The sequence below is a fragment of the Choristoneura fumiferana genome, chromosome 21 (genome assembly GCF_025370935.1).
Source record: "Choristoneura fumiferana chromosome 21, NRCan_CFum_1, whole genome shotgun sequence".
NCBI lineage: Eukaryota > Metazoa > Arthropoda > Insecta > Lepidoptera > Tortricidae > Choristoneura > Choristoneura fumiferana.
The window spans coordinates 11,804,649-11,830,328 of NC_133492.1; the positions used below are offsets into that span (position 1 = coordinate 11,804,649).

The window sequence follows — 25,680 nt, forward strand, 5'->3', positions numbered from 1 at the left end:
AATTAAGGGGCGCCTGAAGAAATTCCTAAAAGTTGGGGGCGCCGTAGAAATCTCGCCCTGCATCATATCACGGCCTCATAGTCGTCTGATTGACTACAGGTGGTAGGACCTTGTGCAAGGTCCGCCCGGATTGATACCACCATCTTGCTCGCTAATCCTGCCGTGAAGCAGCAGTGCTTGCACTGTTGTGTTTCGGCGAGGAGAGTAAGACAGCCGATGAAATTACTGGCACTTGAGGTATCCCATCTTAGGCCTCTAGGTTGGCAACGCATCTGCAATACCCCTGGTGTTGCAGGTGTCTATGGGCGGTGGTGATCTCTTACCATCAGGAGACCCACTTGTTCGTTTGCCATCCAGTCGTATAAAAAAAAATCTTGAATACATTTAATTCGACAAGAAATAATTGTATTGTATTATTAAAACCATATGGCATAAAGAATGTTAGAAATATCTATAAGTACTTACTTTATAATATTATGAAGAGGTACAGTTTATGAGGTTGTAGGGGGTAATCTCTGGATCTACTGATCCAATATAGATGAAATTCGATTAACAGATAGTTTGAGTCCCGGGGAAGGACATAGGATAGTTTTTATCCCGGAAAATAGCATAGTTCCGGCGGGATAGCGATAAACGAACTGATGATGATGATCGGTGATGAACTGATTTTCACTACCACCACTGGCGTACTAACTTTGCTTGCTTGTATTATTGCTTGCATTTTTGCATGCTTGCTTGCATGCTTGCTTGCTTGCTTGCACTATTTCTTGCACATTTGGGAGTATGCTTGCTTGATCTGTTGTTTGCATGCTTGCTTGCATGTTTGATTGCATGCTTGCTTGCACTATTTCTTGCACATTTGGGAGTATGCTTGCTTGAGAGAAGAAATAACTAATAAATAAAATACCAAAGAAATACAGTAGGTCGAACAGAGCAATCCGTATACATGTCACTGTCAAGTGTCAAGTGAACGTCAACGTCACGTCAACTGTCAGTTTCGTATAATGGACTTTGTTTACAAAAACTCTAATTTCGATCACAGAGTACTTCTTCGTATTTTAACCGGTGTAAAACATTAAGCAGAAAATGTTAAACCTTCTTATACATTACAGTAAAAATAGCTGAATATGATACAATTTCAAGTTTAGTACTTAAAAGATTCACATCGCCCACAGTAATCGTCTACACAGTACTATCGTCTTCGTAGGTATATGGGCGGATAAATGGAGAATTGTTCATGCAAACTCGAGTAAGCAAGTTCGATTCTAGCGACACCTCCATATATATACACGGAGAGATATTTTTTTTTAGCACCAACTGAGTGATCGGCACATCTTTTCCTTTTACCTGCACCTACAATTTTATTTAGGGCCTCTTCTCTGATTTAATTTGATAGAAGGTACTACTGTTTGATTTGTCAAATTACTTAGTTTACTCATACTTGCCTTGATAAACGATGAAATGAATTAAGCGGAAAGTATTCAGGAAAGCAACAGTTTGTTATTTTTATTTTTCCAGTTGTTTTTTTTTTGTGGTCCTTTGAAGTTGTCTTAGCGAGGTTTAAGTATAACACCTTATCTTGTTGTAGTATTCCATATTGCTTAAAAAGGAAGGTGCACACAATGACCCCATTTATTGCTGCGCTTGGACTAAAACACACACCACTGAAGATAAAAAGTAAGTATATATGAAACTATGAACTTGACACTACTGTGAGACTCTCACATAATGATATAAATTAGAAAACACACATTGCATCAGTGCGCGTTTTATGAAATTAAATATTACCTAGACTACAACACAAGCACTACAACTAAAGCTTTTTTCTTAATGAAGATTGAGATTAGTTTAGTTTTAACTTCTCAGGGTACCCGCAAAAGATTTCATAGCAACAGGAGGCCTAGATGGACTAGTAAAGGTGTGGCTGTTTGAGAACAACAAGCTGGAGCTAGTCCACACACTGGAGGAACACTCTATGGCTGTTGTGTCTGTAGCCATCAGCAAAGATGGCCATAGTGAGTAATCTGCAATCTGAACATCTATACCATCTAAACAGATCTATTCTAATAATAAACAAAGAGGTTAACATAGTGAGTTTCTTTAATGAGTTTCGTTTTTCAGCCAACATAAAACTTTGATAAAGATATTTTGGCTTGACTTTGACTATGACTTTGACCACATTACCACATAAGGTAGTAGCAGTTGTATTTCATAAATATTTTTTCATCACACTTGCTCGTAAACAGTGTCAACATGCAGGCTACCTTGGTTGCAACCCCACAAATAAAACCCTCAACCTTAATGTGCTTGTCATGAAACCCGTGGTTGGTAAATGAGTCATTGCACGTACTAATTTTCATGTCATGAAGCCCAAGGGCGGTAAATGAGTTTGTTACTGCATGGCGTGCTGCAGCGCCTGCACGTCGGGCACATGCTGCGGGGGGGGGGGGGGCACGAGCGCAGTCACCGGTATCGGCAATTTTTGAAAAAATATTAGTTTTTCTTTTACAAATATACAATTTTACTCGCAAATGTGACGAAAAACATTGTATGTCGCACGGGCACTACTAGAATTACGAACATTGACTCATTAAAGCCCTCAGTCTTCGACTTCGGGCCTCTAATAGACTCTCGTTTGTAATTCCTTGTTTGCCGCCCTTAAGACACAATGTACTATTTTAGTTCTAATATACTTTTATTTTTGCTTTGTTTTCGTAAGTTTTCTGAGTGTTAATGTAAATACATTATAATTATTATTTTTTGTAGCTCTTGCAAGCACATCATTGGACTCGAGCCTGATAATATGGGATTTGCTTTCCGGTAACAAAGTCCATACAATTCAGAATACTAGCACAGATGTCTGGAAAGTAGCCTTCTCTCCCGATGGCAGCCAAATAGTCACCGGGAGCCATACAGGGAAGCTTTATGTCTATGGGATTGAGAAGGCTACTTTAGATAAAGTACTAGATACGCGAGGAAGATTTGTGTTGAGTGTTGCTTGGGTAAGATTCTTTCATCTTTTTTTTTATTTGCTATAATTTGAAGAGAAACTTGGCAGGAGGCTGTTAAAATTTTCTTATTAGTAGAGAAATACAATATAAGGAAAGCCTTGTAACTTGTTGGTTCAAGATATAATAATAAACTTAAAAAACCGGCCAAGAGCGTGACGGACACGCCCCAGATAAGGTTCTATAGCCATTACGAAGAAATCAAGTTATATTTTTTACCTTAGGCTGCTATTTACTCATATAATAATAATAATACTACTAATTTAATATTTTTAAATTTTTACTTTTTTTTATTTAATAATTTTCAAGCAATCTTAGCCGTTACAACTTTTCTTGTAAATTTGATATATTTGCTACCATCCTGAATTTTTTCAAATTTTTCCACCCAACAGTTTAGATTTTAGAGAGGGGCTCGATTTTAATGAAAATTTGCACCTTAAAGTTTAATATTTCGCTAACAGATCACTGAATCGAAAAATCGTCTTGGAGGGGGTTGTCCAATGGTTTTAAAAGACCTAACCTATCGAACGGTACCCCAACCTATAGGGTTAGTCGAGAAAAAAACATCACCGCCACTACATCTGTGGGAGGTACCCAAAAAAAAATTCTAGTGCTAACGGTCTCTACGGAACCCCAAAAAATGTCTTCCTTTCAATAGCGCCATCTACATTTTATTTTTGTCATCTCCATCTAGAGCCCCAACAAAAAATACATCGCGAGCGGCTCAACAGATGGCGTTGTGTGTCTCTTGGACGCGGAGCAGGGCAAACTGCTGCACACCATACAAGCTCATACTGCGGCCGTGCATAGTGTAGCTTTCTCGCCCGACTCGCGCCTTGTTATCACTGCCTCGGCCGATGGGAATGTCAACATGTATAATGTGTAAGTGGTTTTATTACAAGCTTTATTAAACCTCCGTTGTTCGTATGTAGTAGGTACTTAGTATGTATGTAGGTCGTCTTCAAATCAAGGCTAATACATCCACCAAAAAAGCTTGTATTAAAAAGGTTTTTACAGTCAATCACAAAAATCTACCAAATTTTATGACCAGTAACAGAGACGTGGTTGAATATTTTCCAAACCGATTTAATTTATACCTAACAGCGGAATATTTCTTCGAAAAAGAACTATAAATTAAACAGGTGTATAAATCGGAAGGAAAATTTTCGGAAGTTCGATATTTAATAAAATTGTTTATTTTATTAGTAGATCGCAGTCTAGTTAAATCCACGAAGACGCGTGATTTTGACAAAATTAGATATTAATGACATTGTAATAAGAACCACGGCATGCGTCATCGTGAATGACTCTACCTATAGCTTGCTCAGATCTTATGAAGTTTGCCCCTCCTGCTGCTTATGAAGTGCTTAGTGCTTGTGCTTAGCCTAGTGTGGAACCAACGGAAACCCTATTTACCAAATTTGTTTTTGAAACATTTTTTGTCCTTTCAAGTCACAAAATTTTGATCTGATCACGCTACATTTAGCATCGATATTATCTTTAGTTTTCATAAAAAATTAACCCTGAGCTCTCTTTTAATAAAACTCGCCGAAATGGTAATGAATTCATGAAATGAGGCAAAATCGCCGTAAAACAGTGAATATTTGACGCACCCTGGTCTTAAAAGTTGTTCGGTCCCAGGGCAAGCGCGAGCGCGCAAGGCTCAGCCCAGCTGAAGTCGTGGGCGATGGCGGCGTGTTTCTCCGGCGACGGCGCGCGGGCGGCGGCCGCGCGCGCCGACGGCTCCGTGAGGGTCGCGTTAACCGGGAAGTTGCAGGAGCTGAAAGTGTTCAAGGAACATAGCGGCTCGGTGAGTACTTATAGTTCTAGTGCATTGTGACAAGGTGAATGCTCTTAGCTTTAGACTGGACCAAACCGAGCCGCGCTTACTGGGAGACTGCAGGAATTGGAGGTCTCAAGGAGCATAGTGGCCCGATGAGTAGGTAGGTACCATCAGCCAAATATGTGGTCTACCACCCTAAAGTTGATAATCGTTTGCGTGTCATAAAACAATAATGCCAATAGACGTGTTGTCAACTAGAAAGTTCGACTTTAGCGACATATTCATTTGATAGGAACTTGTTTAAAAATTGATAGACCACTTATTTGGCTGATGGTACTCTTAGCTTTAGGCTCGATCGAAACACAATTTTGCGGGACACGCTTATCGGTATCTGACGTCTGACGGTTATCCACGAACATAGTGACAAGGTGAGTGCTCTTAGTTTTAGGCTGGACCAAACCGAATTGCGCTTACCGGGAGACAGCAGGAGCTGAAGGTCTCAAGGAGCATACGCGGCTCGGTGAGTGCTCTTAGTTTCAGGCTTGACCTAATTGAGTCGCGCTTACCGGGAGATTGCAGGACTGCAGGTCCTCAAGGAGTATAGCAGTACTGTAAGGTAAGTGCTCTTAGCTTTAGGCTCGGTTAAAACACGATTTTGCGGGTAGCGTTTACCGGAAAACTGTTAAAGCTGAAGTTGTTCAAGGATAATAGCGGCTCAATGACGACTCAGAGACGTCAGTAGACTAACGGTCTTAGTTGTTAAGGTTTGTCTCTGAATTTTGCTCACCTTGTATTAGTACCTAGTATCTTTAAGAAATAATTATTCTTTGTTACAGGTATGCGGTTTGCAATTTAACGCGGAAGGTAACAGGTTACTGTCTGTTTCTAAAGACTGTTGTATTAATATTTATGATTGTCCAATACCACCGAAAGAAGCAAAGAAGTAATATATGTTTATAAGTATAGAGATACAGCTGTTTATTGAATAAAATCGTAGAATGGCACTAAGTAATGTCTAATTATTAACTCCATTATTAACTGTAAGTACCTTCCTATAATTACTTAGACTTAAAAGGAGATTGACTAGGTTTGGACCAATGTTGCCCAGAAATGAAATATCTCTGACGAGTTCATTGCGTTACTTTCTATTGAAAAGAAAAACATATAGAGATACAGACATAAATTTTTAAGACGGTATTGAGTGATAGTTAGTAGTAACCTCTCTCATCACATCACATGTCACATTCGGGCGTCACATGTGTGTGTGTGTGTGTGTGTGTTATACCGAATTGTAACTTCTATTTCTATGTATAAATGTGATATGCAATAAATAAATTAATATGAATCTATAGCAATAAATACAGAATACAGATGTTCGTATTTATCGTGATCTCTTAAATAAATGCGTGTACATATATACGTCACATATTATGACGGAAAACTATAACTTTGAAACTTTAACTGTATATACGTAACTTACCTACTTGTTTTCTCTACTATACTGTAAACTAAAAATACTACCTTAGATATTAAGTTTCTCATGTAAGTGACAAATTGTTTTTAATGAGAAATAAAGATTCTATAAACCGAAATGCCTTAAAAAACTAACAACAAGAAAGAAGTTCAACAGTCTGTACCTACCCATTACCGTGAATTTTAGAGCTGGTCACTATTTTGAATACCTAAGTCCTGACCCCGACTGCTGAACTTAAAGTTAAGTAGGTACTTAATAGATTCTAGACCACTAGATTTATAATTTTTCTTTTTAGTTTTTTTTAGTCAGTCGGGTTTTTTGATTTTTTTATTGAATAAGGTAGTAAAAATTTAACTTTAGAAATAATTGCGTCATTTTGAACCAGTCATACTTATTTTTATACATTGCACTGTATGAACTCGTGTCGTAGAGCGGGCCAAGTATTAGCTCCCCTGTAAGCGGGCTACCGTGGGGAGTGTGATTAATTTTTGCCATAAGCGGATTGCCCTCATATCACGGTACAGGTGGTGTTCACAAAGCTCTCGTGTTTGATACCTATCTGTTCTAAATTTGGTTTTGCAGGTAAGGTTATAGATAGGTACCTATACCTGTAGATTTTTTCTATACAAGTCAAAAGAATATAAAAAGGTCAGAGTTGTTCTTTGCACCATTCATACCAAAATTTAAAATTTTTCGTTGATCTTAACTAAAAAAAAACCGTGCAGAGTCACACTCGCGCACTGAGGATTCCGTAAAATTAGGTATATATGAATTACTAATGTTAGCGGAGTCCTTACCCTATCCTAAGCAAAATATACCTACCTACTTACGCAATTTTAGGGTAATTTTAGATTGGTTGCTGACATAGACAGCCAGACATAAAGAGTAAAGTTAGAGTAAAAAGTAAAGTTTAAACTTTTCTTATTGGTTGTGCTGTAAAGCTACCTTTATAGCAAATTAACCGTTTCTAGGATGGATAACTGAGAGTAGGTTTTAGGTAACCCTATAACTTTTGATTCCTCAGCAATTTGTATGGAACACTCTGATTTTTTTCACTGCTAGGATGGCACAGCATAGATTTCAGTATTATGATATTTTAATTTTAGTTTGATACCTCCACGCTTTCCTGAGAAAAAGGGTATTGACAGATGGCCGGACTACAAAGTGATCCTGTAAGGTTTCCGTTTGCCGAATGAGGTACGGAACCCTAACTAACCAAACCTCCTATTTTTTTATTAATAGTACCTAATTAGTCAGTTGTTTTTATATAATTTGGTCTAAATGTTAAGCTAAATGGACGCATAATAACATATAGTATCACTGCCATTACGATGGTTAATGTGTCTACATTAATTCTAATTAATTTAATTACGTCTTTAGTACATACCTTGAACGTTAAATACTATACTAACCTCATAAAAGGAAAATATTGGCTGTAGGGCTGCTACGAAACTCGAAGTTCGTATCGTACCGTCCCTCTCGCTCTCGTATTGAATAGCATACGTGTCAGAGGGACAGCACGACACGAACTTCGAGTTTCGTAGTAGCCCTGCTGCTCTTGACATTCAGCCATGCAAATTATCCATAACCTAAACGCTATTTTTCTTTATTTTTCGCCTTTTTTCGCTAAATATCCCTCCTATTTCTACTGATTCGTCTATTATCTATTGCACCCCAAAACCCTGTTTGAGACCTATTCATTCATTGTGTAAGTAATTACGTACATAAAGGGAAGGATTTATCAAAAATATTTATATTGGAGGCAAGTCAATTGGTATCGGCTTAATTTGCGGGGAATTGTGGCGGCCCGCCGGGAAATCAACTTTAACATTCAATTTGAAGCTGCACGGATAAAAAGCAATCTCTTTTTACATTTTTACCTACCGTTAAATCGCTGTTGATATAACAAAGTTTTTTAAACTAGAGTCGTGAATGCAAAATCTAAAAAAAAACTATTTTTAACAGATTTCGGATCGAAGTTCTTATAATGGGGACGTCTTTCTGGAAAACTTGGAATCTATCTACTTAGGTATTTACTTATTAGAATTCATTGAAAGGTTTGTTGTTTGGAGATTTAAGGATGAAGATCCTTGTTTTAAAGTCGGTAAAAGAGAAATATCTCGGCTTTTAGACCGTACCACAACGTGTCTCTACATTCTACTTTAGTTAATCGCTTGAAGCTTGGGGTTTGGATTTGTCGCTAATACCCAGTCAACGCTCTATGGTCTCCATCAGTGGCATCCAACTGCCAACTCGGTTTTCAAATCGGATTCACATACGCGAGTACATAATGTTGGTACATAGTTGACGGACACAGTTGTCCACATAGAACGGAGGTATCGCTGTCGTAATCACGGCTAGCCGGCGGCAGTTCCATTCAATGAGATGAAATCACTATGTGAGGGTATGAATAATTCACGTGCGGTCCACCGGCCCTCCGCTTCGCTGGACATCGATATAAAGTTTTCATATGTGCAATCATGTCTATAATAGGCGGTGTGGATGTGGCTGCCACGTTATGTCTAAATTTATTGCTTAGAGTAAACTGGCACGATTGTTTTGAAGATAACTCAAATCTATGGGAAGCGTTCGGATTGTCCGAATAAATTATTCCTTATTTATTTTCTATTATATTTAGACACCTACCTCTGGCGTCAAATTGGCCCTCCCATCTCACCTCCATATTTACAACTTCACAACCGTATTCCTCTGTTTTTCTGAGGTCGCTGTAAGTCTAGGAATGGAAACCATTGCCTCCAGATGATCAGAGCTGTTAAATTGTTTTTAAGGCTAAGTTCAGATGAACGCGTGGTGACGCGCGGTCATGTACACATAACATTGAATTTGTTACAATCTCAAACCGCGCCCCAAGACAGCCGCGCGGCGCGTCACCGCGCGTTCATCACTTGTACTATTACTTATTCTGTGGTTCATCTGAACTTAGCCTTAGACTAAGACTCCTTCCTATCCTAGGTATTTTTTCGTCCTACAGGTTAACTTTTTATTGTAAAACCTTTCTGATTGAACACTAAGAACCCTCTGGTGATTTTGGAGCTTCGATTTGATGATGTTTCTAAATTACTCCTGTTGTTGGTATGTAGGTCTAATTTGAAACGTCGAAGCCCATTTGCTGTGATTAGCGTAGCTATTCAGAATAGGAAATTAACATAAAGTCAGAGTATGTTCAATAAATAATTTATTAGCAACTATTTAATAATAAACAGATAGGTAGCCTCAACTGTAAAAAATGGCGTCAGTCTAGTGGTGGTAGGAGATGATTGGAGAGGAGAAGGTGACGTGAGCGGGAGCGGTAGAGTAGGCTACCTTGGCGACGGGGGCGGCATAGGCGAGCTTGGCAACCGGGGCGGCGTATGCGACCTTGGCAACGGGGGCGGCGTACGCAACCTTGGCGACGGGAGCGTAGGCAACTTTGGCGACGGGAGCGTAGGCGACCTTTTGAGGCGCTTCAGTGGGGTGTCCCTCGTAGCGTACGATCGCGTTGAATCCGTGTTCCTTGTCGGAGGTGTATTCTACGATGCGGTGGACGCCATCGGGCTGTACCAGGGAGTAGGAGCCGTGCACGGCGTCTCCAGAGCGGGATTCTCGCTGCGACTTGATGTCGCCAGTGTGGTGATCTTCCACGGAGTATTGGAACTCGTAGTGGGCGGGCGCCTCGGGCTCGTAAGCCACTTTGGCGACTGGCACCAGCGGGATGGCGGAGGCGGCCACAGCCAGAGAGAGGATAGCGACGAACTGAAATATAAATTTTGTTCAGAGATTTTCACTTAACGTATAGTTAAGGAGACTAATGCAGTAGAATTTCTCATTGATTGACATGAAAATAATTTAGATGCTTGTGCAAAGGTTCTAAATGTTTTATGAGGGCATAATAGTAGGAGACACTTGCAAGTCTTATAATATGAGATTTAGTTAACTATTAAAATATTATAGGGCGTGCGTTAAGGGTAGGCAGCGCCGGTGCTGCCTATACCCTGATGTGGGGGGTTGGCGCGCTGCTGTAGGTGCAAACTCTACCCTGAAATTGACCCAATGCATGTCAAAGGGCTGAAACTAATTTTCGATAATATAAAGAATTACTTTTAATTATAAGCTCACCTTAGCTGCCATTGTTGTTGATTGGATTGTCGGGGTTTGACTGTGACATTTAGTGACCCACGCCAGTTTTTATACTTCGATTTTCGCCTACAGCATGAGCTAGCACCGGCCTAATCAGCCCTGGGGCTTCTAATTCTTTGATTGAGAGTTGAAGGTCGCCAAGGTGTATGACACTCGAAAAATGCATAACTAGATCAAGTTGATTTGACAGCGAGATATCGTAAACGCATACGTACTTGCACAGGCTGAGGCCTACTTTCCTATTTAAATAATTGCTTGAGATATGGGACCTTACGTTTCGACACAGTTGCATGTTATGTCATATAGGCATGCGTATAAATGTGGCGAACTTAATGCACAACCCTCTTTTGTAGTCGAGGCTGGTTGCTGGTAACTTCTGCTTAATAATTTTCTTATTTTAATACCATATACGTTTACAAGAATAGACTACCTTTGCTTAAAAGGTTTGTGAGATATTTGTTGACTCTTTGGCTCAACGAAGATTAACGTAGTCTAACTATACTGATGTGCTAAAGGAGACTTTGAAAAGGCTATACTAAAACGTCGAGATTTACAAGATGATTAAAAGCGATTTTATCCGTTAGAATCAATTTCATTGGTCACCTAATTCATAACCATTTATTCTTCAAAATTACCTATAATATGAGGTAAAACTATTGAACTAATTAATAAATTATTTTTTGTTAAATTATGCAAATAAGTGAATTAAATTTTCTAAAGCTTATACAAGGAGAGCAATAAATAACGTATAATTTAGCAACGTTACACTAATTCTCGAATATGGTAAACAATTACGAAAGTATCGTCGGTCAGTAGTGTATTACAGTAGGTACCTACAAGTCTAAAACACGTAAAGCAGGTGATTGCATGACCAAGTGATCAGATCCCTAAGCTTTCTAGGTTGATTATAGAGTTAGTTGGTAACAACGGAGGTCAGGTTATGTTGGTGTGTTTGGGTGTAGTAAAAAGTTGTCTAACGAATGGTTGACCGAGGCCTTGACCTGGTTGGTGCATAGCATAAGTAATATCTGTAACACGCAGAAAGCTTTGATTGATGACAAACGTTTGAGTAATCATTAGGACCTATTGTTGAAGCGTGTGTTTTAGCGTGACCAGGGTATCGTATCACATGATTTGTCGTGACCTAAGGATTTTATTTAAGGCATAACCGGAGTTTTTCAGAGTGTTTCAGAATTTTCAATATCTAGAGTAGATTTTTTTATATCTTTTTAGGGTTCTATACCTAGCCAAAATGGCAAAAACGGAACCTTTATAGTTTCGCCATGTCTGTTTGTCCGTCTGTCAGTAGATAGAACATAAGCTAAGCACATGCCTTCGCACGAATATCTGTATTAATTAATGTGTTCTGGCAATAAATAACTTTGAACTTTGTCCTTCTATCTGCGGCTTAGCTTAGTGATTTTTAGTGCTAGAAAGCTAAGAAAATCACTATTCTTAAAAATCACGTGCCCAAACTCGAGTGGCTCAGAATCATTTAGCTTATCCTGGCACGACGTTTCAAAAAGTTTTTTTTTTATATAAAGTATTCCGAAAAGCTCAAGAGCTATTCTAGCCAGGCTCGAACCCACGACCCTCCATTGAGGGACCATAGGTCAAACCACTAGGTTACCTCGACTGTTAATCCAATATGTACAAATTGTTAATAACTATCATGTTAACATACAATAAATAAGTTCTCATAGGTTCATTAATTGCCAACCATTCCAGTCGCGACCCGCTTAAGAACCCTTTCACAATAAACATAGCAGTAATAAACTTTCTTGTACAACAATGGCTCACTGCGATAGGGTACTAAACCGGCTCGCAATTAAAATTGTTTGATTTCTATACTTATGGCTCTAACAAGTATGACAAAAGAGTCAATTCGGCTTACTCAAGCGTAGTACTCGCTTATGTAAATTATTAGTTTGGCAATTTAAAATTAGAGTAATGTATCGGCTACCATAACTAGTGTAACAAGTTTTCACATGTGCTTACCGAAGTATAATGTCATACAAGTTTTCTACGCGACTTTCCCTATGGATAAAGTTTCGTTTAGTTAACTGCAAAATGCTATTGGTTTTGTTTGTTAATTCTGTCACTTTTTAAATATACTGATTAGAAAGGGGTGCACATTGTGACCAAGATAAAAGAGAATCTTGCACAACATACAAGATGTACAGATGTACTTACTATGTAGCTTTTTTTTCGACTATGGCAACGAGCAAGTGGTCTCCTGAAGAGATCACCACCGCCCATAAACTGCAACACCAGGGTATTGAATGCTTGCCACCTAGAGGCCTAAGATGGGATACCTCAAGTGCCAGTGATTTCACCGGCTGTCTTACTCTCCACACCGAAACACAACAGTGCAAGCACTGCTGCTTCACGGCAGGATTAGCGAGCAAGATGGTGGTAGCAATCCGGGCGGACCTTGCACAAGGTCCTACCACCTGCAAAACACACTATGCACTTACTATGTAGCTTAAGCTTTGACTACAACTTTGTATGGAATTCGAAGCGTTCTTGTCTCTGGCCAGTGTAGAATGTGTAGACACATATATTAATATACATTATAACACAATTAATTATTAATATACATATATATTGGCACTTGGTGGCGTAAGTAGAAGTCGCAGACTAGTGCAGTAAGTAGGTAAGTCTAGAATGTAAAAACAACGACAACACATGCACTAAACATGAAACATTTATATAATTCACACACATGCACACTTGCACACACACACACACACACACACACACACACACACACACACATAAACTAGTTTGTTCGTTACATTTCATAAAAACTGCTATACCTACCTGTTATAATCTATGGAAGAGCGGAGTTTCCCTATACAGGCATTGTTTTCTTACCGGGAGGCTTCATCCCCTAAATTGTAAATGTACACGTGTATTTTATGAAATAAAGAATAATTTTTGTATTTGTATTTTTGTAATGGTACCTAACCTACGTAATATTCATAGTTATATGACTATGTTAGGGAGTTATGATGCCAGAGACAGACACACAGACACATCAAATTTATACACCCCTCTTTTTGCTTTGGGGGTTAAAAGTAAAGATGGATGTGGAGCGGGTGCTCTACTTGGTAATTGGTGAAAACGAGTTTCAGTAAGGTGTTATTGTTGTCAGGTTTTTAACAATGCCCGTAAATAGTTACAGTTACTCGAATCAGTTACTAGGTATATTTACTTAGATCAAACTACTACTACTATAGTTATTTTCTATGTCTTGCATCGCTTGATTACTTAGGGACGACTACTCGTTTGTCCGTAGAGTAGATAGACCGACTTCTCACTTCAAATTATATTAGTGTGTCAAAATATTTATTGTGAGGAAATGACGCCAAATGTGTCCAATTTATTACTAATCGAGCGGTAATTTAAGTTTCACAACGCTGTTTAATGCGTTAATGAAATATTTGATAATATTTTTATGTAAATTAATGTCTGGATTTTGTCGTTATCAGCGTAAAAATTGACCAAGGTCAACCGCACTGCGCACGCACCGAATAAATAGTAGGTAGAGTTAAGGTAAGATTAAGGCCGTCTTGCAGGAAAAAATAAATCTAGATTTAGTAGTTAATCCAGGCTTAAGCTTGACAGTTCCATTCAATTTGACACTACTAAACTGAGCTTAACGCTAACTCGAGATTTATGTGTTTACTGCAAGTGGACCTTAGTGTCTATATTTTCTTTGATGGAAAAGTTTATCTATATGTCTACATTTTTATGCTCGTGACTATATTATGTGTAATACAACGGCTATTTCGCGAGTGTGTGGGCGAATGTAATTAACTGTAAGATTAGGATCATGGTATGAGTGATATGATATAATACCGTAACAATGCAATGACTTTGATTAAAATACAATTGACATTGATTGTCCTACATGCAAATCGGAGCCCACGCTTTTGATACTATTTAGTCAATTCAATTTAGTTTCATTCCAATACTCTACTATTTTTGCTCTACATAGAGATGTGGTTTGAGAGTGGCAGGAGAACTTAGGCACTTGTCTCACCACCGGCGAATAAGCGATTGACTATCAACTATTTCCTTCCCAAAAAACGAACAATATCACTTGTACAGATGCCGAGTTAGTAAAAGAAACACACATAGTAATAATAGTATTAATAGTAGATCGCTGGCTGTTCACACTGCCGGCGAGACCTTTCTCCACTAGTTTATCACAGCGACAAGAGCTATTAAAAATATAGCTCGCTCAGCGATGCCACAGAATAAGTAACAGTACAAGTCGCGATGCTCGCTCGGCAGTCAGCTCTCGCTGAGGAAACAAAGAGCCGTCATTTTAATTAACAGTGCGAGTGATCACCTGTCGCGTTCGAGCACTTGATTATAGCCCAGCGGCAAAACTAGGAACTATGCACTCGCTCCTCGTCGCTCGTCAACTCGTATCTGGTTTGTACCTCTAGTAGTACTCGCTTTTCGTTCATCTTCGGCGATGGGCAAAAGCCTTAGTATTGGGTACCAAAAGTCATTTTAGCTTATTAATTCTCTGGTCTAGATAGATTAAGATATACTCGTACGTAGGCAAACTTATCCCTTGAAGGGACCTCCACCATTCAACCTTTGAGTGTATGAAAGGAGCATTCAGATATAAAGGCCAATAAAAACCGGCCAAGAGCGTGTCGAACACGCCCAAAATAGGGTTCCGTAGCCATTACGAAAAAATTAAGTAATATTTTTCTAAGGATTACGTATTTTATACGGAATCTTCCAAGTTTAGGTACAAAATATACCTTAGGCTGCTATTTGCTCTTAAACTACTAATAATTGTCAAGCAAACTTAGCCGTTATAGTTTTCCTTGTAATTTTGATATACTTACTACTATCCTGAATCCTTTTTCAAAGTTTTCCACCCACCGGTTTAGATTTTAGACGGCGGGAGGGGGGGGACGCTCATTTTAAAGTTGAATATTTCGCAAACGAATTACTGAATCGAAAAATCGTCTTAGCAAACTTTGGTTTTAAAAGACCTATCCAACGATACCCCACACTATAGAGTTGGATGAGAAAAAAATCACCCCCACTTTACGTCAATGGGAGGTACCCCAAAAAACATATTTTTCAATTTTTTATTGTACCATTTTGTCGGCATAGTTTACATAATATATCCGTGCCAAATTACAGCTTTCTAGCATTGATAGTCCCAGAGCAAAGCCGCGGACGAACAGACAGACAGACAAGCCAATCTTATAGATTATAGATATAGAGTTTTTGCCATTTTGGCTCCGGAACCCTAAAAAAGAGAGAGTTTAAAATTTGGAAATAGTTTAAGATACATACAATACATTGCTTTCAATAATATAATACGTAAAGTCATAAATATGTATATCATTTTGTATGTAATGTAATAAACCTGCGTACCCCATTTCAAAGAAGAAAAATGCAGCACAATAGCCTTTGATCGATAAAAGACCCGATATATCTCTGAAAATATGAGTCGCACCATCATTTTATGCAGTTATTAAAATTACATAATGTTACATTGATCCGGTTTTTGACCCTAGCGCTAGGGCGCGCGCAGTCTGCGCAACTTATACTATAAAAGCTGCGTATGAGCACATCTCGGCACATTGACGATCAAACCAAACGAGATGGCAGTCAAAGTGAGTATCATCACGATATTAATTGAAATATTTCGTCAAAAAAATCTTAAATTAAAATAATCCAGTTTTAAAACTAGTTACAGTCCTTGCGTAAAGGCATTACAATTTCAATGCTAACTTCTAAGTAACTATTAGTATCGCAGATTAATTAGTATACATACTAGCTTTTGCCCTCGACTTTGTCCGCGTGGAATAGTTTTTTTTTTATTCGACTGGATGGCAAACGAGCAAGTGGGCCTCCTGATGGTAAGAGATCACCACCGCCCATAAACATCTGCAACACCAGGGGTCTTGCTGATGCGTTGCCAACCTAAAGGCCTAAGATGGGATTACTCAAGTGCCAGTAATTTTGGAAAGTATTTAATTTATTTAGGAGACCTATTCTGCCAATAATAGTACATAGAAATTTCTACGGTTTCCCGAAAATAACCTATTTTAATACATTGCTTTGCTATAAATATATACTATTTTTTTTTGTTCTTGCATCCATCCGATGTTCTTTGGTAAAACATAAATATTTTGCGGGTAGCCACATGCAATACGACGTGTATTCTACCCTGCCAACACCCTTTGTGTTCTTCATAGTGAACTCTTGACACCTTACGTCCTTTATTGTAAGTTAGGGAGGGTAGGATTATAATTAAGATTGTAAAAAATATCTGAAATAAAATTTATTATTATTATAGCTACACATATTTCCGATAAATATACTTATAGTAATTTGTTTAGAATTCCTTAAGAGCTTTCATCCCCATATTTTCAAGTAAATAAGTCGAAATTAGAAAAGCGCCGGAGCAAATGTTTTTTAGGGTTCCGTACCTAAAAAGGAAAAAATGGAATCCTTATAGAATTACTTTGCTGTCCGTCCGTCCGTCTGTCTCTCAAGACCCTTTATCTCGTAAACTCGCGGAGTATAGGTATCGAGTTGAAATTAAAACCCTAAACTCAGGTCAATAGTCCCGAAAGCTGTGAAAAAATCAAACCTCTAAGTCAAGGCAATCAAAAGCTACAGTCATTCAAAAGGTGTTTCCATACAAATTGCCATAACAGAAAAAGTTATAGGGTACTTCTGCATGTCTTAAAAACTTGGAATTTTGCATAAAGGTAGCTCTTATAGCACAATAAATAAGAAAAATCTGAAAATCATAATTTTTCATGTCTGACTGTTTACGTGAATAAGCCATCTAAAATCACCCCACATTGCGTAAATTTTGCTTATGAGCTTAGAAGGCTCTGCTAACACTGCACCATCCCCTCTGCTAGCATCCCTCGCAGGTAATTTTTCAAAAACGCTTGAATAAATATTTATTTATTTCTTATAAGTAGCCCAATGCCAAGTTTTATAAAGAACCATCGATTTATCTTCGACAGTGACAATCTTCCATATAAACTTAAATCCCCTATTCATCCCCTCACAGGTCGAATTTTCAAAAAAGCTCAAACAAATATACTTAGACTTATTTCTTATTAAGTGCCTTAATGCCAAGTTTCATTGTTTTATCTTCGACAGCGGCGAACTTCCACCATATAAACTTTCATCCCCTATTTCAACCCCTTAAAGCTTCTTTTTCGCAATAAAAGATAGCCTATGTTCTTTCCCAAGGTCTATTTTATATCTAATAATATCTAAGAAAATCAGAAGTATAGATCTGCTAGATATTAAAAATTTACTGAAAAAAACCTTAAACTCTGCCATCAGCTCGCAGTCTTCTTCTGCATCGTGGCAACAGCCGCAGCCGTGGAAGTCGAGGTCGCTCCAGCTAAGGTGGTATACGCGGAGCCCGAGGCGCCCGCCCAGTACGAATATGAATACTCTGTACAAGACCAACTCACCGGGGACTCCAAACAAGCCAAAGAAAACCGCAACGGCGACGCCGTCCACGGATTCTACTCCTTCGTTCAACCTGATGGCGTCCAGCGCATTGTTGAATACACCTCTGATAAGATCCACGGTTTCAACGCCGTAGTTCGGTACGAGGGTGCTCCTCAGAAGGTGGCTTATTCCGCTCCTGTCGCTAAGGTCGCGTATGCACCAGCGCCTGTCGCCTACGCCCCAGCTCCCGTTGCCAAAGTCGCCTACGCCCAAGCTCCAGTAAGCTATGCCCCTGCCCCCGTCGCTAAGGTCGCGTACGCCCCCGCTCCTCAAGTGACCTATGCGGCTCCCGTTGCCAAAGTCGCCTACGCCCAAGCTCCAGTAAGCTACGCTGCTCCAGTTGCCAAAGTTGCGTACGCCCAAGCGCCAGTAGCTTACGCCCCTGCCCCCGTCGCTAAGGTCGCGTACGCCCCCGCTCCTCAAGTGACCTATGCGGCTCCCGTTGCCAAAGTCGCTTACGCTCAAGCTCCCGTGGCTTATGCGCAAGCTCCGGCCCAACACGTCACTTACGCTCAAGCTCCGGCCCATCACGTCACTTACGCTCAAGCTCCGGCCCATCACGTCACTTACGCTCAAGCTCCAGCTGCGCACCACGTGACTTACGCCCAAGCACCTGCTCATCACGTGACCTACTCCCAAGCCCCAGCACCAGTAGCCTACGCGTCAGCTCCCGTCGCCAAAGTGGCATATCCCGCCCACCTCGGCCACGTGACTTTCTCCTCACCCGCCGTGTCATATCAACACTAGATTTAGCGACGTTAAGTTTGAAATATTTATTTCGTAATACAGCAAATAGACAGTTTATTTCACCTTTTATTTTATCCCAAACGGTCAGTGGGGAAAGAATTGCGCAAGGAGGCGTCAAAGCGGCGTATCCGATATCAAAACGCTGCAAACGAAGTTAGTAGGAAGCGTGCGGGTAGTGTCGGGGAATCAATTGAATTATGTAGCATTATGAGGCGAGGAGCTCCGGTTACGCGGCACGTCCGCGCCCCCAGCCCCGGCCGCACTGACGCATTGCTCTTGACACCTATTCATTGGGCTAGTTTAGTTTACGACCACACTATTACGACCGAGCTTATGTTCCAAGATTCCCCTTTTGACCCCTCCCCAAACGTTTTTCCGGGGAGCAGGGTAACTCTTCATATCTGGTTCGCTTGTACAAACTGCTGTTTGAACGTGTCGACGTGCAAATTTTGATTGCAAGCAAATATAAATTGACAGCGTCGACTGATGGCGAAAGTGGTTGTTGGGATAAAGCGGAGGGTTTGTAAAATATGTGATGTGAATATTTTATTTGTGAACGCGTCCTGCAGCGCTAAACTGCCGGAGGGTGTGCATTATGTTTAGCTTGTGAAAAGGCTGCATTAAATGTTTTACAGGTGTAACCCTATTTAGGGACACCTTTGGTTTTAAATTAGGTAACTACCCTAAGTGACTCCACATTACACACGTAAAACTGTCCAGACGCGGAGTTAAATTAATCTAAGTCGCAACATAAATGTACCTACTTAAATGTAATGCTCATGGTTGACGCAGTATTAGGTGATTCCAAATTTTATTTTACTTACCGCTGTTTGAAATGGAATTCGTCGATGATACGCAATGCCGCGTATTCAATCAACAATGGCTACGCCGCGGTAACTTACAGAAGTAGCAGCTCAAATTTGAGATTTCGCGGCTGTAAGTAATTCTAGGCCCTGTGTCCTGGGTCGGGTCTAGGACAACAGTAGGTATCTTTCCGAGCCAAAAGAGGTGAATTGATTTTGTTGTTTATTTAATGTTATTATACAAAATTGCGAAAAAATAACTAGAATTTGACCCCGTGGCTATAAAGCTGGATCATTGCATGATGAACGTCGTGGATGTGGAGTTAGAACAAAACAAGCTTTACAATAGTCTTCTGGAAAAACATAACAAATAATAGACTGATTTATTCTGCGGTATTTTAAATCGCTCATAACAAATGGCAGCCACGAAAAGCTGAAAAACGTTTGCGTTTTATCACAGCAAATATTTACCAATATGCAGTATAATGACATCGCGCAAAGCCGACAGCAAGTCGTAATTACAAATTCACTGACGGCCGCCAATACGTTTGGGACGCATAAAATAATCAGCGCGAACAAATGTTTGGTGGAGTTTTTAAATCCGCAAAGGGTTGTGATAATCCCGCTATTATGGGATGATGAACTATAACTACAACGCTTGTATACCATTATACCTGATGTGTACATTCGTTGTGCTGTTATTATGATGTTTTGATAAAAGGGTCGATGTATGTGCAAGATTTTATGTTTTGTTCATAAGTTGTTGATAAATATCATTCATTATGATTGTGAATATTTATGATATAATTCATAAATATTTACAAACTAAGATAAGTATAGGCACGGCACGCACCCTTCCAGGTATAACCTATGTTACGTCTATGATCATGACCGATGATTTTTTAACCCCCGACGCAAAAAGAGGGGTATTATAAGCTTGACCGCTATGTGTGTCTGTCTGTCTGTCTGTGGCACCGCAGCTCTTAAACGGGTATACCGATTTGAATGCGGTTTTTTTATTTGAAAGCAAATTTTCTAGCGACAGTTCTTAGACATGTTTCATCAAAATGGGTTCAGCCGTTTCTGAGATATTGAACTTTGAAACAACTGTTAAAGAAGTTGGGGGAGAAAAGTCCTCGAGTGGCGACCACGAACCGAAGACGAAGCGAGTGCTACAATAAAAAATTTAAAAAAAAGTTTTTTTAGAGTCCCATAGACGTAAAGTGGGGTGATTTTTTTTCTCATCGAATCTTGTAGTGTGGGGTATCGTTGGATAGGTCTTTTAAAACCATTGGGGGTTCCTAAAGCGATTTTTCGATTCAGTGATTTGTTTGCAAAATATTCAACTTTTGAAAAATTTGAAAAAAAACAGGATGATTGTAAGTATATCAAGCTTAGAAGGAAAATTATAAAAGGTTAAGTTTTATTGAGAATTATTAGTAGTTTAAGAGTAAATAGCAGCCTAAGGTATAAATAAAATATACCTAAACCATACTTGTACTACTACTTATTCTGTGCCTAAACTTGGAATATTCCGTACAAAATACGAAATTCTTAGAAAAATATTACTTATTTTTTTCGTAATGGCTACGGAACGCTATTTCGGGCGTGTTCGACACGCTCTTGGCCGGTAATGTTTTCAGCTAGATTAGGACCTTGTTCTGCTCCCGAAAATATACCAGTACCTAAGGGAAGTGTTTTTAACGAACTAACCATTTTTTTACGATGTATAAAATACGTTAGGCATTATTAGGCATTATTAGCTTGGACCTTTTGATATGAGCTCAAAAAATCCTTGGATAGATGAAAGCTTATGTACGCTCAGCTATGACTCAAAAATGACCAAATCTCACTGGAGGCCCGCTCCCCGGAAGCAATTACTTCTCACAATGCTTGTAATGCACCCACGCCATGCACTCGAGGTCCATCGCGAATGTGCCACGTGCCGGCAATGCTACTAGCTGGTGCTGAATCAAATGATTCTTGTTAGATTTGAATTAATTAATTGGCTGGGAGAGGATAGATTAAAGTGGGATTAAGTTTTGATAACATTTTCGCTCTATTAAGTTAGTTTGATGTCAATCTATCTATCTATATAAAAAATGAATCACCGAAATGTATGTAGGTATAGTCAACGTCACAATGTGACCACTTTTGTACCTTGTCCCTTTCAGTCGGTACATGCATTTCATATGGCTCTTCAAACATGACGTTAAAGTGACAAGGTACAAAAGTGATCACTTATTTATAACGTTCACTGTACGCGCATAACTTCCGAACGATGGCACGAAATTATCAGAACAAGGTTTGTGTGAAACAAAATAAAAAAAGAAACGGGGGCAAAGCCGCGGGCAACAGCTAGTGTTCATAAATGAGGGTTTCTCACAGAGGCGAAATATCGCTAGATGGCGTTAGTATCGTATCGTGAGGTCCATTTGACGTTTGACGTTTGCTTGCGATTGGCTCATTTAGTTTTTTAACCAATCACGAGCAAACAGACCTCACGATACTAACGCCATCTAGCGAAATTTTGCCTCTGTGAAAACCCTCATTAAGGAGTAGGTACTTGTAAGAAGAAGAAAGATTTTTATTTGGGCAAATTTTAATTCGACACTAAATGTACGAGTATGTAGAAACGTACGTATGTTTATGTTTATTATATTTATTTTAATAACCATAAACAAAAATGAAGACCTGGTTAAGATCGCGGGATCGCGGTCGATGCGAAAAGCACAAGACCGGTCTGAGTGGAGAGCCTTGGGGGAGGCCTATGTCCAGCAGTGGACGTCTTTCGGCTGACATGATGATGATGAAACAAAAAAGAAAAAAAATATACTTAATTCCATAATCTCATTAGTGTGCGCTCTCATTCACCTTTTCGCGTTTTGTAGTGTTCCCAATGTTCCCATCCTTAAAGGTCCTCGAGAAGGTCCTTGGTAGTTTGATATCGAGCTTTCATAAATTCACGTTCAATATTCCATGGAGTATCACAGTAGAGTTCGATTCAACACCCCGAGAATCGACTACCATCATAGAAATGAAATAAAAAAAGCTCCAATAGTTGAACAGAGCAAAAAAATCAATCCGTCGAAGTCACATAAAGAAGCGCGAAACTCGAATAGCTTTTATGTATTTCTGTTTGTGGGCTGAGGAGGGACGCTCAATTGTCCCCATTTACATAAACAGCGCACAATATTTACGAGTGTAAAGCATCGTTGTCTCGTCCCGCGTAGTCTTTCTCTGTCATTGCCTGAAGCAGACTTCAGGTGGGGTCCCCGTGTGGCACTGCGTCGATTCGACTGTGTTAAAAAAAAACTGAAACCCGTCTCAGGCGCGGTCGCAGCCTTAAATTTTGGAAGGGGTCACCAATAATAATACATCGCAACTAAGGACAAAATATAGTTTTTTATTTTGTGAATTTTTAGAAGATTTTTCAATATGATGTGTACGATTTGGGGGGGGGGGGGTATGTTTCTTGTGACCGACCGTTCATTTGGTACCTTAAAGTTCAACAGTTGGGGCCCATTAGGTAACCTACTCAAAATTTGCCACGATTCTGAATGGGTCCTGACTGTTGAAGTTTAAGTCACCTAACAGAGTTTTAGACCATTTGTTCTTTCTAGATTTTTAAAGCAATCCAATTTTCGTTTTTTTTTATTTAATTATTTATCAAGTTGGATTATTCGCGGTAGTTCCTTTGGCTGTTCCTTCGAAGAAACTACGTACCTATTGCGGTTTTTTTTCGCACTAGTTCCTTCACAAGAGGTGAAGAAAGAACTGCGTTAATTTTTTCGCCTTTGTTCCTTTGGCAGTAGCAGCTTCAGTTCTTGCAAAGCAACAAGAGCCAAAAAAATAAACGCAGTTCTTCCTTCATCTCTGGTGCAGGAACAAGTGCGAAAAAAACGCAATAGTTCCTTCGAAGGAACAGCCAAAGAACTACTGCGAATAATCCATCAAGTGGATTACGAAGCCACCGAATCGGTTTAGAGCCGAAGCTGGCTGAGACCGCGGGTGGGGGGCTACAGTCGGGGCCGGAAACAATTAGGCGGCGCGCACGCGCGGGCTTCCTCCTCCTAATTGCCGTATCGCTCGATGTATCCCCATTATAATCTATGTTGTTGTCCACAATGCGAGATTAGCTTGCGGTCTGTCTTGGACATAAGACGGGCAAGCTGGTTAGACGCTAATCTATCAAAGCCAAGGTAAGTAGGTCTATCATTGTAAATCCACAAATTATATCCCATCCCACTTTCCCACTAATATTATAGATGCGAAAGTTTGTAAGTCTGTCTGTTTGTTTGTTACCTCTTCATGTCTAAGCCGCTGGACCGATTTAGATGAAATTCGGTATACAGATAGCTTGAGTCCCGGGAAAGGACATAGGATAGTTTTTTATCCCGGAAAATTGCATAGTTCCCGCGGGATAGCGATACACGGATTCTACGCAGATGGAGTCGCGGGCAACAGCAATGTTAAGATAATACAGTCACCTGTATTTATATCTGCCAGAGCCGAGTGTGCTAAAATATCTGACTGTCCTACCGGCTCTAGAAATAGAATCGTATTAGATATTTATGCACGCTTTGTTGTGTCAGATATGAATAAAATTAAGATTGTTTTTTTGGAATCTTTTTGTATTTTTTATTTCAATTCCAAATTTTTACTTTTACGGTCATCCCGTAAAACCTAAATTGAAAATACAAACTGAAATATAGATGCACAGAAAAACCAGAAAAATAAGACCCGCACTGGGAATCGAACCCAGGTCCTCGGCATTCCGTGCCGCGTGCTATACCGCTACACCACTGCTGGACAACGGTACAGACACGAATTCCCCCTATGCACCACATATCTCAGCTTGTTTGTTTCTTATTTAGCCGCGTGTCAGATATGGGTGCTGGTGTGTTACCTACAGTGAAAGAAACTAAATTACGTATCTACCATGGAGACACACATCTGCCGGAGAAATACCTAATCATAAACCTGAACGTGATAAGGTTCCAGTCTAGCAATAATAATAAAAATAAAAAACCGGCCAAGAGCGTGTCGAACACGCCCAAGATAGGGTTCCGTAGCCATTACAAAAAATCAAGTAATATTTTTCTAAGGATTTCGTATTGTGATGTGTACGGAATCTTTCAAGTTTACGTATATTTAATTCCGTTGAGGCTGCTATTTACTCTTAAACTACAACTAATTCTCAAGCAATCTTATCCGTTATAATTTTCCTTGTAAATTTGATATACTTACTTACTAGCATCCTAAATTTTTTCAAATTTTTCCACCCAACAGTTGAGATTTTAGGGGGGGGGGACGCTCCACTTTAATGAAAATTTGCACTTTAAAGTTCAATATTTCGCAAACAGCCCTCAATGATTTTATTCCCACACTATAGGTTTAGTCGAGAAAAAAAAATCTCCCCCGCTTTACGTCTATGGAAGGTAACCTAAAAAACTTTTTTTTACTGTTTTTTATTTCACCACTTTGTCGGCGTGACTGATATTCATACCAAATTACAGCTTTCTAGTATTAACGGTCTCTGAACATAGCCACGGATAGACAGACAGACGGACAGACATGGCGAAACTATAAGGGTTCCTAGTTGCCTACGGAACCCTAAAAAGCTGCATATTACTAAAATAAAAAGTTAACTAGGCTCCATGTTAGTAGGTGATACATATTTTTGTTAGTAATTAAGTTTAGTTGTTAGTGTAGATTTTACATAAATAATACCTAAGCTATTTAAATACGTACTTTCGCCAAAAAACCCAATTTAACAAAAAATACTCCTAGGCTCCTAGGCTCGGTCGCCCAGGAAGTTTTTTTAGTCATGGAGCCTTGTGTTTAGATCTCGTGTGACATTTAAATCCTTCTTTATTAGTTCTGTGACCTGTGACTTCACTCAAAATCAAAAATAAAAAAAACAAACGCCTATCTGAAACCTTTTAGCAAACCGCGTCACCCAAGCATTGCGCGGACCGTCACGGAGACACGGACAACCCGTCATTACCAAAACTAATGATTCGCTAAACACCGCTCCCTATTCCCCGGGCGAGCTTTGTTCGACCGAAATCTATTTATTCATATCGTATTGCTAATTTGGGGATTAGAGAGCGTTCCGTAGGTGATTGAATTAGCCATTCCTTTTGGAGCCCGGCGGCCCCGAGGGAGTCGCCCGCTCGTTCGCGGCGATGTTTC

The 25,680-nt window shown here is 39.6% G+C and overlaps 3 protein-coding genes across 3 annotated transcripts; 2 read left to right on the top strand and 1 right to left on the bottom strand.

The window, feature by feature from the left end:
* The first annotated feature begins 1,004 nt into the window (after positions 1-1,004).
* Positions 1,005-5,799, top strand: LOC141439993 (uncharacterized). The gene is made up of 7 exons (XM_074104451.1): positions 1,005-1,043; positions 1,589-1,677; positions 1,867-2,015; positions 2,767-3,002; positions 3,703-3,890; positions 4,650-4,818; positions 5,628-5,799. The coding sequence occupies exons 1-7, from the start codon at positions 1,005-1,007 to the stop codon at positions 5,736-5,738; spliced, it is 981 nt and encodes a 326-aa protein (XP_073960552.1). The 3' UTR covers positions 5,739-5,799.
* A 3,645-nt stretch (positions 5,800-9,444) lies between these two features.
* Positions 9,445-10,486, bottom strand: LOC141439569 (cuticle protein 7-like). Its single transcript, XM_074103858.1, has 2 exons — positions 10,382-10,486; positions 9,445-10,018 (listed from the first exon to the last, which is right to left on the bottom strand). The coding sequence occupies exons 1-2, from the start codon at positions 10,391-10,393 to the stop codon at positions 9,524-9,526; spliced, it is 507 nt and encodes a 168-aa protein (XP_073959959.1). The 5' UTR covers positions 10,394-10,486; the 3' UTR covers positions 9,445-9,523.
* A 5,531-nt stretch (positions 10,487-16,017) lies between these two features.
* Positions 16,018-18,736, top strand: LOC141439719 (uncharacterized). The gene is made up of 2 exons (XM_074104085.1): positions 16,018-16,059; positions 17,759-18,736. The coding sequence occupies exons 1-2, from the start codon at positions 16,048-16,050 to the stop codon at positions 18,677-18,679; spliced, it is 933 nt and encodes a 310-aa protein (XP_073960186.1). The 5' UTR covers positions 16,018-16,047; the 3' UTR covers positions 18,680-18,736.
* The last annotated feature ends 6,944 nt before the right edge of the window (positions 18,737-25,680 follow it).